Raw genomic sequence first — 17,387 nt, forward strand, 5'->3', positions numbered from 1 at the left:
CCTGGTTAAAGCAGGCAACTGTCTATCAAGACTCTTAATTTGCTCTGTAGCATTGGCAAAACTGTTGTGGTTATTATTTTTATTATTAATAAGAATAATATTCAAGAACTGTTCAACTAAATCCCTATGTAGAAGCCTAAAATAATTCTTTCAAATATTGTGAGACATTTTGCTCTTATAAAAGGAAATGTGCTCATGTAGTAACTTGGGGGGGATGGGGGGTGGAAACACCACCAGAAAAACCCTTTTTTTCTGGTGTTTCCATGGTCACTGTGGTAGTATCTTTCATGCTATTCACATGGTCTCTCCATAATACTTCTCATCTCTTTTATGGACTCTTTAGAGGCTTAAGTAAGTGTTCCTTGTTAAGTGCTGTGAGAGCCTACCATGAAAATCTTTCTAAAAACAAGCAAAATAACACCAAAAGTAAGAGTTCAGTGGGATTTTAGTACTCTCAATAAAGTCACCTCTTCAAAACTTGTGCTCTACTGCACTGAAAGGGTCAAATCTCAATTACATTTGCTCTTGGCTAAATCTATAGGAACTATTCCCATCAGACATTACACAGCTACCACAGTGTGTTTCAGTTGAGCTTTCTTGGATACAAAGGATCATGTTCTGGAGCAGTTTATTTTATTGCTTTTGTGAACTGCTGCCCCTCATTAGGGCATCACTGTATCTACAGATTTTGTCTGCAGTTACTCTTGACTTCAGAAGAAAGTGGAAGTAATCTGTGGTGGTTAGTTCAGGAAAAAGAAAGGGTTGGGGTTTTTTTGTTGGTGGGGTTTTTTGCCCCCTGTCTCCTCTCTATCCCTCTTTCTGTACTGGTCCCAAAGAACTGAAAAAACAGCTCAAAATTGATCTATGATGCAAGTCAAATCACTGCTGATTATGATCTCATGCTTCTGTGGGTTCAGCTCTTTGAATGACTGTGGCAATTACTTGGCTAAAAACTACACTAGTCCCAGATGCTGAATAATTCTTAAATACTGCATCTGAAATATGTTTCATTCTGACAAAACAAAACTGAAATATGCGTTAAATAATGCCACAATAGAGGCACATCTCACTGTGCAGTGGCTTGGTCAAATTGTGCTTAGCGTTTAGGTCCAGAACAGTGCACTAAGGGTCAAATGAAGAGAAATACAGACTCTGGAATCTGATCCTTGTCCTGGTCACCACTGCTGCAAACCTACCTATAGCTTGGTAGCCACAGCCTCCTAGGAATATACAGGCACATATTTGACTTCAGTTATCATATTGCTGTTTGGTATTTTTAGTCTTGTGGTCACATCTCGAGTGATTTCAGAGGATGTTCTGTTGCACTTCTGAGACTCTTTTAATCTCGCTTGAGAGGTAGGAACCTAGTCCAGGCTTGTTTTTGAGCTGCACGTCCAGATTTCCAGAAAAGTACGTTGTAGGGAGACTACACATGCAGATGGGTTAGTTCAGAAGCTCTGCTGGACCTGTCAGTTTTGAACATGAGTTTCCAAGCCTTGAATACTTGTCATAGCCATGTTCCAATTCTTCTGTATAGAAAACATGTTTCTATCCCTTTCTGTCTGCTGTCAGACTAGACCCAAAGCGAGCATTGTTATTACTGTGGTACTGCTGGGGAGCTGAAACACAAATCCTGTGAGTCATTGGAGGTTCCTCAGCCAACCACTCAGTATTGTCTTAAGTGCTTGACAAAATGTAATTCATTTAAGCTACAATATTACAGATTTTTACTGTAATCCCAGACCACACCTGGTGTCCAGAGAACTACTTGAATCTCATTGCATAAAAGGTCTTGTCTTCACATGATTTGTGAACTGAAAAGTACATTTTGGGTATATGTATGGGCATTTGAATCTTAACAGATGTGGAACTGCTTTGGTACACTGAAATTAGGCAATCACTGTGATCTGATGAAAATAAGCATTATGGATTTTTTTGCCCCTTTCAGTATATGTGTGTTTGGGGGCTCGTAGGGTATGTGAGAGAGAAGCAGAAAATAAGTTGCAGGTGTCATGCTTTGAAAAATAAACGGTGGTTTAAAATATGTATCTAAGAATCACCTTTTTTTTTAATTCATATTTTTTATATATCTGTTAATTTTTAGCCACATTTAATAAATTAGACACAGTACTGGACAACTAAGTGTAGGTGGCTTTCCGGAGAGATCCCTTCCAACCTCAATCCTTAAGTGATTAACCCTGAACTTCCTCCTCCTTTTCCTGCTGTAGTGGTACCCACAGAAGTTTGCTTTATACTTTGAGGAAAACTCTAAAAGCCAGATCCTTTTTATGAGTTTTAACAAAGGAATTTGCTTTTAATCAAACTACAGTTGGGATCTGGACATGGAAGTTAATGAAGCTGAAGTTAACTTCATCTAATCTGTAGACTTTTGGAACACAAGTGAATGTGAGTGTGGTTAGAGTTAAGCCCATATTGGGAAGCCTTGGCCACATCACCAGAAGTGCTGTATGGAAACAATTCAATTTCTCTTATCCAAGCAGGAGTCTGAAGAGTCTTTTTCCAACTCTTTCACATTTCTGTGATTCAAAACCAAGCATACGTATTTTTAGTTTGTATGTTTGTTTGATTTGCTGTAAAATTGGGGAAGAATGTGATGATGAGTTTGGTTGATACAAGGTAGGTAGCTTGAGATAGCAGAACTACATTTTCTCTTTGAACACTGAACTTTGTAACTCTTAAAAAATAGTTATCACTGTAATGTGAGAGTACCTACAATAGTATCATATATTCTTGCAGTTGTCCAGCTGTATGCAGAAGTTGCATACCTGCTAGCATTTATGAAAATCAAAATTGAGAATATCTCCATCCCTGTCATCTTTCAGCAAAGGAGGGAGTTAGAATAAGGTGACACTGCTAGGACTGTGTAGTTAAGCTGATATGCAGTGACTTGTGTCCCCATGGCTTCCGAATGGCTCCATGAAGTATTCTGCCACTTGCTTCAGAAACCCACCACATGGGAAGCTGGAAATGTGTCTGGTCTCTTACATTTTTGTTTTCATCTTGAAGTTCTTTTGATTTAAATAAAAAAGCATCTGGACTAGACTGATGATGGGAACTGGATTTGGGGATAGCGACCTCTTCCAGACTTGAGACGGAAAAACAGATGATTGCTGGAGAAATGTGACTGCTCCTATTATGTTCAGATGTCCCCCAAAAGTATCTTTATTCGTTAACTTTATTTGGCAAATTGTCCAAAGGTAAATAAGTGTGTGGTTTTGCAGTCAAACCTCTGCTTCTGAGTAACTTTTTGTGCCTGATAATATTCAGAAGTTTGAGAATAGAGAAAAATCTTCAGTCGATACATAGAGCGAAATACTAGTACTCTTATCATTCTACTAATAAGTAGAATATATACATATATGTGTGTGTGTGTGTATATATATATGTCCTTTCTCTAGTTTTATTTTATTAGGTATTCTTCCAAGAAGAGTTTGTGGTGGGTTTGTTCCATGGTTTAACATGTGATATTTGTTCTTTCAACAGTTTTATCATTTTAGTAGTTCAAACCGCTTTGTCACTTTTTAGGATGCTTAAAAAGAATAACCTATTAACAATGAATTGCTTAAGAAAGATGTTGCAATAGGTAATATTTTATAATTTGGAGTCTTAATTGACGTACTGTCTTCAACCATTTCCACACATTTTATTCATAGGTTGTTGTGATTTTGTGTTTTTGCTGTTGAAATGTTGTCTATGAGATTGGACAGTGTCAGGAAAGGACTGCTAACCATATCCTTAAACTTACAGGGTGAAGTTATTTAAACACAGCCATAGTTTGGGTATTTAATATGAGTACATTTTAATGAAACTGTTGAAAGAACAAATTTCACGCGCAGAAAACCACAGAATAATAATAGAGTACTTTTCCACTGTACTTGCAAACTCAAATAGTTTTTTCCCCTAGGGTCCTTGAACTCTACCTTGATATTATTTAAACAGGACATTGCCAAGGCCACTAACTCTAGCAAGTTGTTTCATAAGCAGTGGAACTAATGAAGCAATTTGTTATCTTTGTTTTCCTTCTTCCTTGCTTTTTCCTTGCCATCCCAGATGTTCTTGGTGGCTCAGTCCTGCTTTATGTCCCGTGTCTGTTGTCTTTGGTGCAAATGGCAGCCTGCAGCATGGCTGGTGGAAAGCTGCCTGAGAAATAATTTTCTAGCTGGGTCCCTTTCAAAATGACTGGAAACTTCCTTTTCTCTTATGAGAATGCTGATGTGGAGTCGTTTGTAATGCCATTTTCAACTTGAATAGGAACATAGTTCCATTACTGTCAAGAATGACAATGCAGTGGGCAGATAGATACCATAGTTACAGGAAAGAGTCCAGAAGTAGGCAGGGGGAGGAACAGCACAGCTGCCTAAGGAAACAAGGATGAAAATGCTGTGCTCCTCATGACTGTCGTGTATTTGAGTGGGTTTAATTTTGTAAAGAGGCTCCAAGAGAAGGTACTCTAATAGTTTTGTTATTTCTCTGTTTTCCTCTGGCTTTGACCATAATTCATTCATTTTATTAGTGATGGCTTTCACAATCAGGGACAGGGTGACCTCTGAGCTCCACTTGAGCCACTCTGTGTATTGGTCAGGAGGAAAATTAATGTCCTGAAAACACTGAAGTTTTGATATGCTGCTTTGTACACAGTTCCTATATCAAACATACTGCAGGTCTGAAGCTTGTGAAGCACTCTCTGCTGCTGTCATGAGGAAATTTCTGGTCAACAGCCTATATTAAATCAGAGATCTGACTATGATAGGGAGTAGGTCTTGGAAGAAAGTAGTTTGGTATGGAAAATTGATGTGGAGCAAGTGAGTTTCCTTCTACATAATTTCTAATCTCTCAAGAAAATGATACAGTAGTAATTTGATCTTAAATCTGAAGACCGCATTTGGAATTTAAAATATTTCTGAAAACACACGTTAGTCAAATATTGACTTGGAGGCTTAAAAAAAAGGAAATAAAATGCTATGTTACATCTTCTGTTTTGCCTTTTAAATGTACAGTACTTCAGCTTTTCTGTACATAAAATGTGATCAATCACAGGGTGCATCATAGAACTGTTGCATGACTTGATTAATTAGAGATGACTTTTTCAGATCCTTAAATGCTTTGCATGAGATACCTCAGTAATAGGTTATTGAACGCCTTCTCTCTTCAAAATTAATTGCTTTTTTTCTTGAGTAAGGTGACTTTGTATTACATTAGATGTTTTCACAAGCCAAGATGTCATTCAGCAGTATAACAAAAGCTAAAAGAGTGTGATATGAAAGGGATTTTGGAGCAGGGAGTGAAGATAAATTCCTATCGGCAATTAAGTTCATAAAAAATCTTTTCCTCTCCCATTTTTTTTGTAACACAGCTAAGGAAGTATCAACTTGGCCCTGCCCAAGGAAAAGAAGTTGCTGAAACTGCCAATCTCTCAAATCTTTCCTGTTGCCAGAGGTTCAGCCCAATGACCATCTGTTGAGGACAGTGCAGTTCAAGGCTAACATCATACATCAAATTAGGGGGCTGGTTGGAAAGCTCAGCATGTAACTTCCCAGTCATAAGAAAAAAAAAGAGGTGCCAAATGGCCTTAATCATATTTCCCCTATGTAGGCACACAAACCCCATTCTTGTGATCAATTTTCATTTGCAAACTCATTTCTAATACAGAATTCTGATTCTGCATAGTTTCAAATCTTGTTGCTTATTATCTACTTACCTTACTATTCACCAAAACATGAAATCTCACTGTTGCATCCATTGCTGAACAGATCATCAGGGTAGTGTTCAAGAGAAACAAGGTTCTTTTTCATTTATTCTGCTGCTCAGAAACATACATTGTATTTAATAGATATATGACTAATTCCGAAAGACCTGTCATGTTTAAACTGGTTTGACTGTGACTTGCAGACTTTAGGGTCATGCATTTGCAGGAACTACCAAAAAATTGCCTAGTCAGGCAGTATGTTTCCATACTCTAAGCTGTATTAGAATGACATTATACATATCATAATATTTTGTTGGTGGTGGTTTTGCATAAAGCTAGTTTAGTATGTACCCATCCAAGATTTTGCCATCTCATCAAAGGAGCAGACTTTACTAGACAATTTTACTCTGTGATCCATAACAGGAAAATGCTAGAAAACTGGTGCTATATATAAATAAGGTGCATGTTTGTAGAAGACAGAAAGAGAATAAAGAGGTCTGTTCCTTATCATGTTTGATAGCACATTACACACAAGCATGAGTTTAACCAGAAATTGGTTCTCATGTTACTGTGGTTTCTCTCAAGCTAAGTGTTTTATACTTATTTAAGATAAATCGATCACAATCTTTATCTGGACAGAGAAGACAGTTTTAGAGGTACTGATGGTGTTTATTTGCCTGGAGTACTAAAAGATACCAGTGTTTGGGACTGGTTAATAAAAGAATCAACAGATTGAAAACAATGAAACTGCACAGTCCGAAGACAGAAAGAAAATAAAATCAAGAGTGTAAATCTTTACAAGTGAAGCATAATTCCCGGTCTGGACACAGGCTGATGGCAAATTTCCAATGAAATATTTTTGGTTTGTGTTTTGCAATGGAAAGAATTAAAACTTTAATTGAAACCAAACCCTTCTGTTTCAGCAATATCTGAAAAAGCAAAATAGAAAGGTGCTCAAAACTGTTTAATACCTAATAGGCCTGTGTTTGGGCCCCTGACAAAGGTGCAAAGGATACTAGCTCAGGAGTCACCTGAGAGTAAAGAAGTTTAATCCTTTTATGTCCTGTAATCTCCAAGTCCTACCCTGTCCTCCAATAATTACATGCAATTTTTACACAATGAACTGTTCTTATGGGAGACACTGAGGGGATTGGTCTGCTTGTAGGGGAGAAAAGCAGAGCAAGATTTCTTTCACTTTGTGGGCTGTCCTGGAGAGCTGTGAATGGTCTTTCATTCATCCTGTCATAAGACAAAGAAAAATGTCATTTTAGACTACTTCACAGGAGGAGAAAATCACTTCCCCACCTCTTCAATATTGTCACTGGTATTCCAATAGGAGGAGAGGTGAATGCTCAAAAAAATCCCATAGCATCTCCTGTCTTGTTCCAACCACTGCAGCCTCAGGTTTATTCAAACAATGTCTGTATGATGTGGCAATTGCTGCAAGAGAAATGAAGCTACATCAGTAGTTCATTAGAGAGGACTTAATACAGGGCTGATTTCCACCCCAAACATATTCTTTCAAAGCTCCCATCAGAACTGCATGTATTCATCTGAGAGCCACTTTGACCTGCAGTATGCTTTGATTTGTTGTATGAATTGCCCACTTCTGTGTACAGATTTTTTTTCATATTTTCCCCTTCTTGTGGACCATGATTGATGGTGTAAATAATAATTTCTAGGCATGAGCCTTTTTTTTTTTCCTGTTGACCATTCACTAATCGCTATTTGCTTATCCCTGTGTTTTGTTGGTAGGCCAGATGAATTTCTTTTTAATGGCCTTCCTTCTCTTCATGTCAGAAGTCTCACCACAGATAAATGACAGATGCACACCACATATGTAGCAGTGCACAGAACTTATAATCATTACCCAAACCATTTGCAAAGTTCTGAGAAACTTCATTTTCAGAATAGTAAATGCATGTATTTTTCTGCCATTCCTAGCCTTACACATTCTGTGGAGGAAAAAACTTAAAGGAACATTCAGAATAAAAAGACTGTTGTTTAACTGATGATTTTGGAGCATCTTGCATCTAAGCTTATAGGGGTTTTCATCTCAATCTAACTCCTCTCACACCTTCAGTCCAGAGCTTGAAAAGCACTTAGCAACAGGTTATTTGCCTTATTTAAGCATCCCTCTTTGAAGATTTGAGCAAAAATGGCTGAATATTAAAATGGTACCTAGCATTATTTTTATATACTCCAACTTATAAAAATCTCATTGCTTGAAACATAGATATGGCATCACATGGAGTCTTATTTGCTCTACTGGTACAGCAGCCCACAGAAACACAGATTGTTTAATAGTTACATCCCTAATGATGTAAAATGCCCAGGTGTACACAATATTCAGTACCTAGGATGGGATTATTCACATATTTTATGCATACTGTATTTGAGTGTTGCTTCCCAGCTTTGTGATCCTCCCTGTGCCATGCACACCCTGTGACTTGGCCAGATGCTGCCTCTCTGAAAAGAAAGTGGAGGAAGTGGCCTGTGTTCACTGTGGTCCATAAAGCAGCTTTTAGGGCCCCAGCATGTATGAATTCTTTCTCCCTTCTGGTAAAGGAAGGTTACACTCATTTACAAGGTTTTGTTTGGTATTCTGTAGGTTATTTGAATTTCTAGATTTTTCATCCTTAAAAGATGCTGCTTTAAAATTCTGATGGAAAATAAGGCTGATTAGAAACGCTTGGTTTAGGTGACACAGAAGGATCTCATTCTTGTGATCATTCCTGCCTTCAGGAACTATGAATAAAAAGGAACTGAATTACTAAATAGACTTGTCACCTGTTTTTGGAGTGATGTAACTGACCTCAAATGGAGAAGAGAGAGTCTAGAAAGAACTTGGATTGTTTCTATGTTCTGTAAGGCACTTGCAAATCCTAGTATTAGGGAGTTTCAAATGTTTTACCCCCTAATGTCTTTCCCCTTGCTTGTTTGGCACCCCAAGACCCAGTTCTGTCTGGGTTATGTAAGCACTCTGTGCAACACATTTCCAAAGCTCTTGCTGTAGGTTAAGGCTCTTTCTGATGTTTAGCCAGCCCTGCATGCTTCTGAGACAGCTGAGCTCCAGTCACCACACCAGAGGTGGCTCTTCCTGCTTGTGCACTCAGTGCTGGAGCTCTTGGCTGGCTTTCTGCAGGCCACATGTGGGAAAGGTTCATTAAGATGCTGGATGCAGTGGAGACATCATTTTACATAAATACAGGTGAACAGCTTGTGAAACACTGAAATGACGTTGTTCCAGAGATTACAGAAAATTTCATATTAATTAAAAAGTAGTGGGATGACATAGAATCACATGATAGAATGGTTTGGGTTGGAAGGAGCCTTAAAGATCACCTAGTTCCAACCCTTCTGCCACTGGGTTTACTTCCACTAGATCAGTTTATCAAATCTTCATCAAACCTGGCCCTGAAAACTTCCAGGAATGGAGCATCCACTACCAGAGCATCACCACCCTCACAGTGAAGAATTTCTTCTTAACATATAAGTCTACTCTCTTTGCATTTAAAGCCATTATCCCTTCTGTTCTTAAAATCAGGGGAAATTACAGGTGTTTCTTTTAGCATCACATCATTTGATTCTATCTACTCATTCTGAATAAGAGAATATGAATTGGAGCAGGAGTTAGTAGTGTGCCCTTGTGTGAATGAAGGTCAACTGCATCCCGGGCTGGGCTGATGGGAGTGTAGCCACCAAGTTGAAGGAAATGCCTCTCCCTGTTTGGTGCTGATAAGACTGCATCAGGAGTTCAGGAGTCCAGTGCTGGGCTCCTCAGTATGAGATAGATATTTATCTACTGGTGCAAGTCCAGCAGGGGCTCACCATGATGGTGTGATGGGGTAGAACACATGGTATATGAGGAAGGGAACTGGATTTTTTCATCTAAGCTAAGAAGGAAAATCATATTAGGGCCATTCCAACTTAAATTATTACTCTGAGATTCTCTCAAGCTCAATATTTGTTTCTTTTTTTTGATTATTACAAAGGAAAACAATGTATTATGATAATATTATATATTATACTATTACCATATAGTATTTATATTTATTTTATATGTTTGTTGTTTATTATAATAAATAGTGGATTTATATATATACACTATATATATATTTTATATATATATATTTTTTTTTTTTTTTTTTTTTAATTTAAATATGTATACAAAACCTTCCATTCCAGGAAGATCTTTCCTCCTTTTGTGACCAGAAGGTGATTTTATCCCTTTGTGAAACATGAAATTGAGCTGCATTGCAGGTGCCAGTGGGTTGCCAATGGGCTCTTCCTGCTGCACTAGATCTGAAGTTGGGGGCATCTTTGCACCTCACAGGAAAGGGTTCCAGCTTCCCTGTGCACCTCTCCCTGGCAGGCTGAACAGTGGTTGCACTGAGTATCTCTTCAGCTGCAGCTTTGCCTGGCTGTATCCTGCCAAGAGGACAAGTACGTGACCTACAGTAAGCCCATGTCTGCACCTGGATTAGGTTTCAGAGGATTTGGCTATAGTAAATCTTTATTTAAAAATCCAGTGCCCATTTCTCCTTCAAATTTGAATAGTGTAAATCCTCAGTAGCTACATCTCCCAAAGTAAAATATTTTTATTCTATTCTCTTTTTACTTTCTTCTTTTTTAAAAAGAAAAATAATTGAATCCTGAATGCTTTAATCTGAACTCTACAAATATTGCTTTGGTCTCTAAGTCAATGAACTTTGTGACAACATTCCTTGTAAAGGTTAAAGCCTTTCCAGACAAGTGATTAACAACTGGGATAAGCCCTTCCATGAGACATGAGTTTTGTAGCCTGTTGTATGGTATCCTTGGCTGAGTCTGTAATTGTCTAAATATAAAGAGATAAAAAGGGAAGGGATTGCCAAACTGCACTGTATAAGGTAAAGCGAGTCAGAGGGAAAAGGTTTATAATTTTTCTTCTTCCTTTTGCATTGCTGGCTTGTTCTTATCTTTAGCCAGACATGCTAACATCATTTCCTCTCTATAAATTGGCTTGCACATGATACAAAAACACAACATGAACTTTCTTTTCTAGCTTAATAGAGGTTTTGATGCTTCACTGTTTGGATATTCAAGAATCCTGATTTAATCTCAGAACTGTTAAAATAGGGCTTTACCAAGCCAGTGAGTATGCATATTGCCTCAATGAGCCTTCTTTTTTAACTAAGCAGCAATATTTAGGATGGAAATTTGGATTTAATTAGAACAACTAATGTTTGCAAATTGACAATAACAGGATTTTTTTTGAGCTAGCATGCCTACCTCTTTGTTGCCTTTCTAGTCCTGTTTGAAATAGAAGTGTGTACGGCCCATGGATTTAAAAAAAACTGTAACTAGTGAAGCTGATTCAGAAAGCAGTTGTTCCCCTCTTCAATAGCATGTAAGTACCAGAAAAAAAATCCCAAAAACAGTCTTAAAAGCTCTCATGAAGTTTTTAACAGTGATTCAAATTATTAATGATTCACTTCCTTATGAATGAAATATGAAACATGCAACTTCCTATTGCTCTCATTGCTGTGCCATTTGGGTAAATCATGTGAAATAAAGTGATAGTCACGAGCAAAAAGTCCCATGACTTCACAAAGGAAAGCAAGAACATCAGTGAATTGCTGCTGTTTTTTCCTGTTAAGAAATCTCCCAATTTTGAGATTCAGTTATTTTATTTGCAATGTAGCTATCTAATGAATTGAAACAGTATGTCTTACAAACACATTTTAGAACTCACTCAGGAAGCTCTGAGGCACTCCCACTTTGACAGTCAAATAGTTAATCACAAATGGGAACTTCAGGCCGACAGGTGGTCACAAAGTGAACATTTAACAGATAGGACATCATATGGGAGGCCACATAAAAAAAATTGGCTGTGCTTCACATGGGTTCTGGCACCAGACATCCCTGAACAGACCTTTCAGAGACTTCTTGGTGCCACGGTGGATAATTAGAGCTGATTTTAGTGTGAGCATGTCAGGCTCTGGACTGCTTTTTCATCTGGATGTGACAGGCTATCAGATGTCTTGGAGGGGCTTTGGCTGGCTGAAGATTTCAGTTTCCTAGGGGCAGTGCACCTGCTCAGTGATTGCTTGCTCCTGTTAAGAAGCACTGTTACTGCAGTTTTGAAAAGCACTGCAGGATGAGCACAAAGGTTGTGTGGGTCATGGGTAGCTAGGTAAGTCCCCAGTATAGGCATTGTGCAGCTTGGTCTAGGACTGCAGTGTTTTGGTTTTGTCCTTGCCCAAAATGTCCAAAGCAGCAGGCAGGCTTAAAAGTGCCCACAGGAGTCCCAAATGCCATTTTCTATTAAGCAGGAAACAGCGTTGTTTTAAATGCAGGTTTTCTCAAAGCTAGTGTTTGTTACTGCAAGCAGAAAGCACCCATGGTGTACACCCTCAGGGGAAAGCACCTCCACTTCCAGGGCACATTGAACTTACAGTGAACTGAACTTACAGCATCCTTCTGGTACCAAAATGGGGAGCAAAGCAGCAAAACAGAGCTTTTCTAGTCACTCCTTTTCTCTGGTACTGCGAGTGGCATTTATTCCTTACAAAACTATCTGTTAGAAGATGCTGTTAAGCACAGGAAGCTGATACCTGCAAACAGCACCCGAAATCAGCCAGCTTGAGCCTTGGTCTGGTGCAAGTGCAGTGGGCTGCCCTGAGGCTTCACAGGATTTGCAGGATCTGCAGGGTGCAGAGGGACTTGCCCTTTATTGCAGCAGCTGCCATGGACAGCAGGCAACAATTTGAGCAAAGGTACTGCCAAAGGTTCTTCTTTTTGGAAGAAAAAGAGATTTTCAAAAATAGTGTTAAGCCCGGTGTGTCCCTCACTGATTGCTGTCAAATGGAGATGTATGGGAACTTTGCCATGCAGCACTTAGTGTATGTGCACCCCCTTGTCACCATGTGGCCAAGACTTGAGGTTTTAAGAACCATCAAAAGTAATATCTAAGCTTTCCTTTCTAAGTAAAAAACCCTGATCAGATTAGAAGACAGTACGTAAATGGTTATCAGGGAAGTACGTTAATGGTAGAATAGTTCATAGTAACCTGATAAAACTCCTATTTACAAAATAACAAAAAAAAGTGGACACTTTTTGGAAATTCTTTCAATATTTTTATTAAACAATTGAACTTGATTCCTAAGAGACATGTCACTGCAGACCAGAAACACCATGGTATTGGCCTGGCAGCTGAATACACAGATGTACAGTGCAATTGTGGGGAAGTGATTTGTTCAGTTATCGGGTTTCAATTTCCTTTAATTTGTCTACCCCATGTATCTATGAAGTATCACTGCAGCAGTACAACTGCAAATTAGACTAACCAAGAGTTTTAAGGGACCTTGTCAGGTTTGTCACTGGCGCTTCCTGGCTGTAAGCCCTAAAATTCAACAATTTGATAACATATCAAGCCTGAAAAAGTCTAGATTCAAACAGCAGAATATTCTGCATTGCCAGTAGTGCCATTGCATGCATTAAGCTCAATTCTGCATGAGTGGGTAAACCCCAAGAAACTAGGAAAGTAGCTGGATCACTGTGGACACTAAACTGTGTGTTAATAGCGGCAAGCTGCGTTTTAGCTCATTACCTCCAAGTGAGCTCCAGTGCATGTCTGTGGGTGGCTGTGTGGGCACAGTAGCTTGAATCTATGCTGGTTGCACTTGCAGTCTTGTTTAGAATATAGACACAGTCACTGTCTTGCGACCATGTGTGTGTATCTATGAAATTATTAATAATGATTTTTTGCTTCTTAGGAGAGTTGTGTTGAGAGAACTTGAAAAAAAAATTGGGAATGGGAATTAGCCAATATTGACAGAAACTGTTTAATAATCCATTATTTAGATTGAGAGTACAGCAAATTTGACCTGGAATCAATTCTCCCAGTAAAAGTCCTCTCAGCATGTAGGGCCCTGCCTATTAAAAAATCCTTCCCTCAAGTAGAGAGTTGGTTTTTCACATACCTATCATGCCAAGTAATCATATACTTGATTATCCCTAAAAATTCTTACTCGGCTCTTTTAGTCAAATGATCCTCTCAGGAAATGGGAGCTCTGTGGTGAAATGGATAGAATTTGGCTATGGATATCCAGTAGATCCATTTTAGTAATGCTGAGTCTTTGATGAACGCTCACTCTTAAGAATGTAAAAAAACCTGAGTTTGAAAACTTGAAGGCTGAGTGCTCAGTTCCAGTAGATCACACATTTTGTGACAGGGTGGGAGAGTTGGAGATTAAACACACTTCATCCCAGGTGGTGTTTAATAGTGAAGACCAATCTATTTAATAAATTAGGCATTGAACAGTAGCGTTATAAGAAGAGAAGAAAGCATAAGGAGGAAATGATCCCATCATACAGCATTTAGACGGGATTAAAGGCTCAGAGTGAAAGGAGGAAATAAAGAAATGTGTTGAGAAATAAAGAAATATATGCTTTGTTAGCTCAGTAGGTTCTGTGTACATCAAGCTTTGGGCAGCAATGTTGGGGATATGCAGAGCTAGGATGTTCACCCTTTTGTTACATGTGGCAGTATTAAGCTTTCCTTTGGATTCATTGACTACTGGGACTTCTCTAGGAGAGCACTGTCCAGTGAATGAAACTCTCAGCCAGCTGACTACCTTTCATTTTTTCCGTGCTGTCACAGATTAATCTCTTCCGTTTGTGTGCTATTACCAGATGTGGACTGCTGTCCTCTTGCCCAGTGTCATTTCACACATCTGGGAATGCTGTGGTTTGGAGAATGACAAGTCACACTCTTTTCTTCCAGTTTCGCCTGGTGGTAAAGACAGCACTGAAGCTGCTGCTGGTGTTTGTGGAGTACACAGAATCCAACGCACCGCTTTTGATCCAGGCGGTATCTACCGTGGATGAAAAGAGAGGTGAGTAGCCTTACCAGGGGATTGCAAAATCCCAGCACTGCTGAGATCAAGGTGGCATTTCATCACTGCTTTCAGTGGTTTTAGAGTTGCTGTCATTGATGCCCGCTTTGTGCAACACACCCTTCGTTTCTTAAAAGCATATTCTAAGTATTCATGTAATCTAAGGTTGTTTGAAGAATTAATTATAATGGGAAAGTGAAGAGTGAAAACTGAGGCACTTGACTGCCTCCTGGGGCACCAGAGTCATTGCTCTTTCCCTGCACCCACATGCAAAGTAAGCCCCCCTGTATCTTCTGACCTCAGAGGCTCCTTTGGGCAAGACTGTCTTTCCACTTCCTTCTGGGAAGCAGCAGTCTGATTTAGAAGAGACAATGATATCTAATCAGTGTAATCCCTTTGAAGAGAGAGACGAGGTCAGTAATAGTACAGGCTTTATAGTAAAAGCAAAACCATATGTTGTTACATTAAAATAAAGCCCTGGAGCAGATATTATACTATGAAATCTGTTACCCTTCAGGCTCATGAGAAATACTTGAATATGTATACTGTATTTTTTACAAATAAATAGAACAAAAATGGTTCTTTCTTGTTCTTCTCACAAAGCCATCGCTAAGCTCCTGGGGCATTCTCTCTTGATGCAAAACATTCCTTTGCCTCAAGGAGAGTTTTTGAGGTTAGGAGATCTATTGTTGTGGTCTCCAACATGGAGGTTGAAAGCAAGGTTCCCTCTGTGGAGCAACTGCCTCCATACTGAACTTGTCTGGGAGACCTGATACGGTAAAAGTGAAACAAGAAAATATTGGGGGCTGGGGAGAAAGCTTGTGCCAGAAATAGGAAAAAGGAGCCAGATTTTGCTTTCAGTTATCAGAATGGGTTGAAAAGAAAAAACCCAAATTATCTCTTATAGCAGGGAAGCAGGCAGGGGCAATTCAAAACAGTGAATTCTGCAAGTTGGCTTTCTGTTTTGAATTAAAACCAGTAAACCTTACAATGCCATAAGCATAAATATAATTACAATATTTGTGTACTTGTGAGCACCGTGACTCATTTTTTCAGTCATTCTTAGTATTTCATCAGCTTTCTGAACTCACTGGTATTCTCAATATGTTCAAACTGCCATATATCTACTAACATGCTAGTAAAATCATTAAAGAAAAAGGAGAACGGAGGACCCTAAACAAAGTATTGCCTTCTCTATCTATAGAACAGCCTTAGGCAATCATTTACATTCCCCAAAGTAATAAAACAACTTAAGTAACAACATAAGACTTGAAAAACTGATGCATGTAGTTAGATGAGCATATGTTAAGAGCATAATGAGAGATTTTACAGGAATTCTCATACCTGTACTTTGGTGGATTATTTCATGGACTCTTGCAAATACCTTAGCCCAAATACCCAGTTTTTTCCTTCTTCCTATTTTTTAAATTATTTGCATTAAGCAGTTGTACTTAGCTACTTAAGAGATTTTTTTTTTCTGGTTTTATATTTAGTTTCCTTTTTAGGTCATCAGTGTAATATAGTCACAGAGTCATTTTGGTTGGAAAAGACTTTTAAGACCATCAAATCATTAACGCAGCATTGCCAAGTTCATCACTAAGCCATGTCCCTCAGTGCTACATCTACATATCTTTTAAATACCTCTGGAGATGGTGACTCCACCACTTCCCTGGACAGCTGGTTCAAAAACCTGACAATGCTTTTGGTGAAAAAAAATCTTCCTAATATCCAGTCTAAAACTCCCTTGATGCAACTTAGGGTTATTTCCTCTCATCCTGTCACTTGTTAACTGGGAGAAGAGACCGACCCCTACCTGGCTACACCCTCCTTTCAGGAGTTGCAGAGAGAAATAAGGTCCACCCTGAGCCTCCTTTTCTCCAGGCTAAACAACCCCAGCTCCATCAGCTGCTCCTCATAAGATGTGTGCTCCAGACCCTTCACCAGCTCTGTTATCCTTCTCTGGACATGCTCCAGCATCTCAATATTCTTCTTGTAGAGAGGAGCCCAAAACCAAACACAGGATTCAAGATGAGGCCTCACCAGTGCCAAGTACAAAGGGACAAGCACTGCCCTGGTCCTGCTGGCCACACTATTGCTGATACAGACCAGGATGCCATTGACCTTCTTGGCCATGTGGGCACACGCTGGCTCATGTTCAGCTGCTGTTGACCAGCACTCCCAGGTCCTTTTCTGCCAGGCAGCTTTCCAGTCAAGCTCCCTCCAGCCTGTAGTGCTGCACGGGGCTGCTGTGACCCAAGTACCAGGACCTTGCTGATCCTCATACAATTGCCCTCGTCCCATTGATCCACCCTGTCCAGATCCCTCCCTAGAGATTTCCTGCCCTCCAGCAGATCAACACTCCCATCTAACTTGGTGTCACCTGTGAACTGACTGAGAGGGCCCTCAATCCCCTCATTATCGTTGATAATGATTTTAAACAGGAGTGGCCCCAACATTGAGCCCTGGAGAACCCTGTGAGGGATCATCTGCCAGCTGAACTTAACTCCAGGCACTACCACTCTCTAGGCCAATCACCCAGTCAGTTTTCTACCCAGTGAACAGTGCACCTGCCCGAGCCATGAACAGCCACTTTCTCCAGAGGAATGCTGTGGGAGACAGTGTCGAAGCCCTTCACTTTTAGCTGTGGATGTGCTACGTTTTAATTTATAATTTTAAATTAGTGGCTTATAACTGAGAAGTACCTGCCTTTAAGGACTGATGAAACAAAACAGAAAAGCAGGAAAAAGCAATATGCCTTTTTTTGAACCATTGTCATAAATCTTGCAGGTATGTAATTA

The 17,387-nt window shown here is 39.3% G+C and overlaps 1 protein-coding gene across 14 annotated transcripts in view; it reads left to right on the forward strand.

Annotated features, from left to right (window-relative positions):
• Positions 1–17,387, forward strand: part of FHOD3 (formin homology 2 domain containing 3) — a 377,929-nt gene that overhangs the window by 239,184 nt on the left and 121,358 nt on the right. For all 14 annotated transcript variants that reach the window (XM_048312850.1, XM_048312857.1, XM_048312923.1 and 11 more), the window contains exon 7: positions 14,478–14,589. In XM_048312850.1, the coding sequence (XP_048168807.1) occupies positions 14,478–14,589 (112 nt within the window). The remainder of the gene's footprint in view (positions 1–14,477; positions 14,590–17,387) is intronic.

This window comes from Corvus hawaiiensis, chromosome 1 (assembly GCF_020740725.1).
Source record: "Corvus hawaiiensis isolate bCorHaw1 chromosome 1, bCorHaw1.pri.cur, whole genome shotgun sequence".
Classification (NCBI taxonomy): Eukaryota; Metazoa; Chordata; class Aves; order Passeriformes; family Corvidae; genus Corvus; species Corvus hawaiiensis.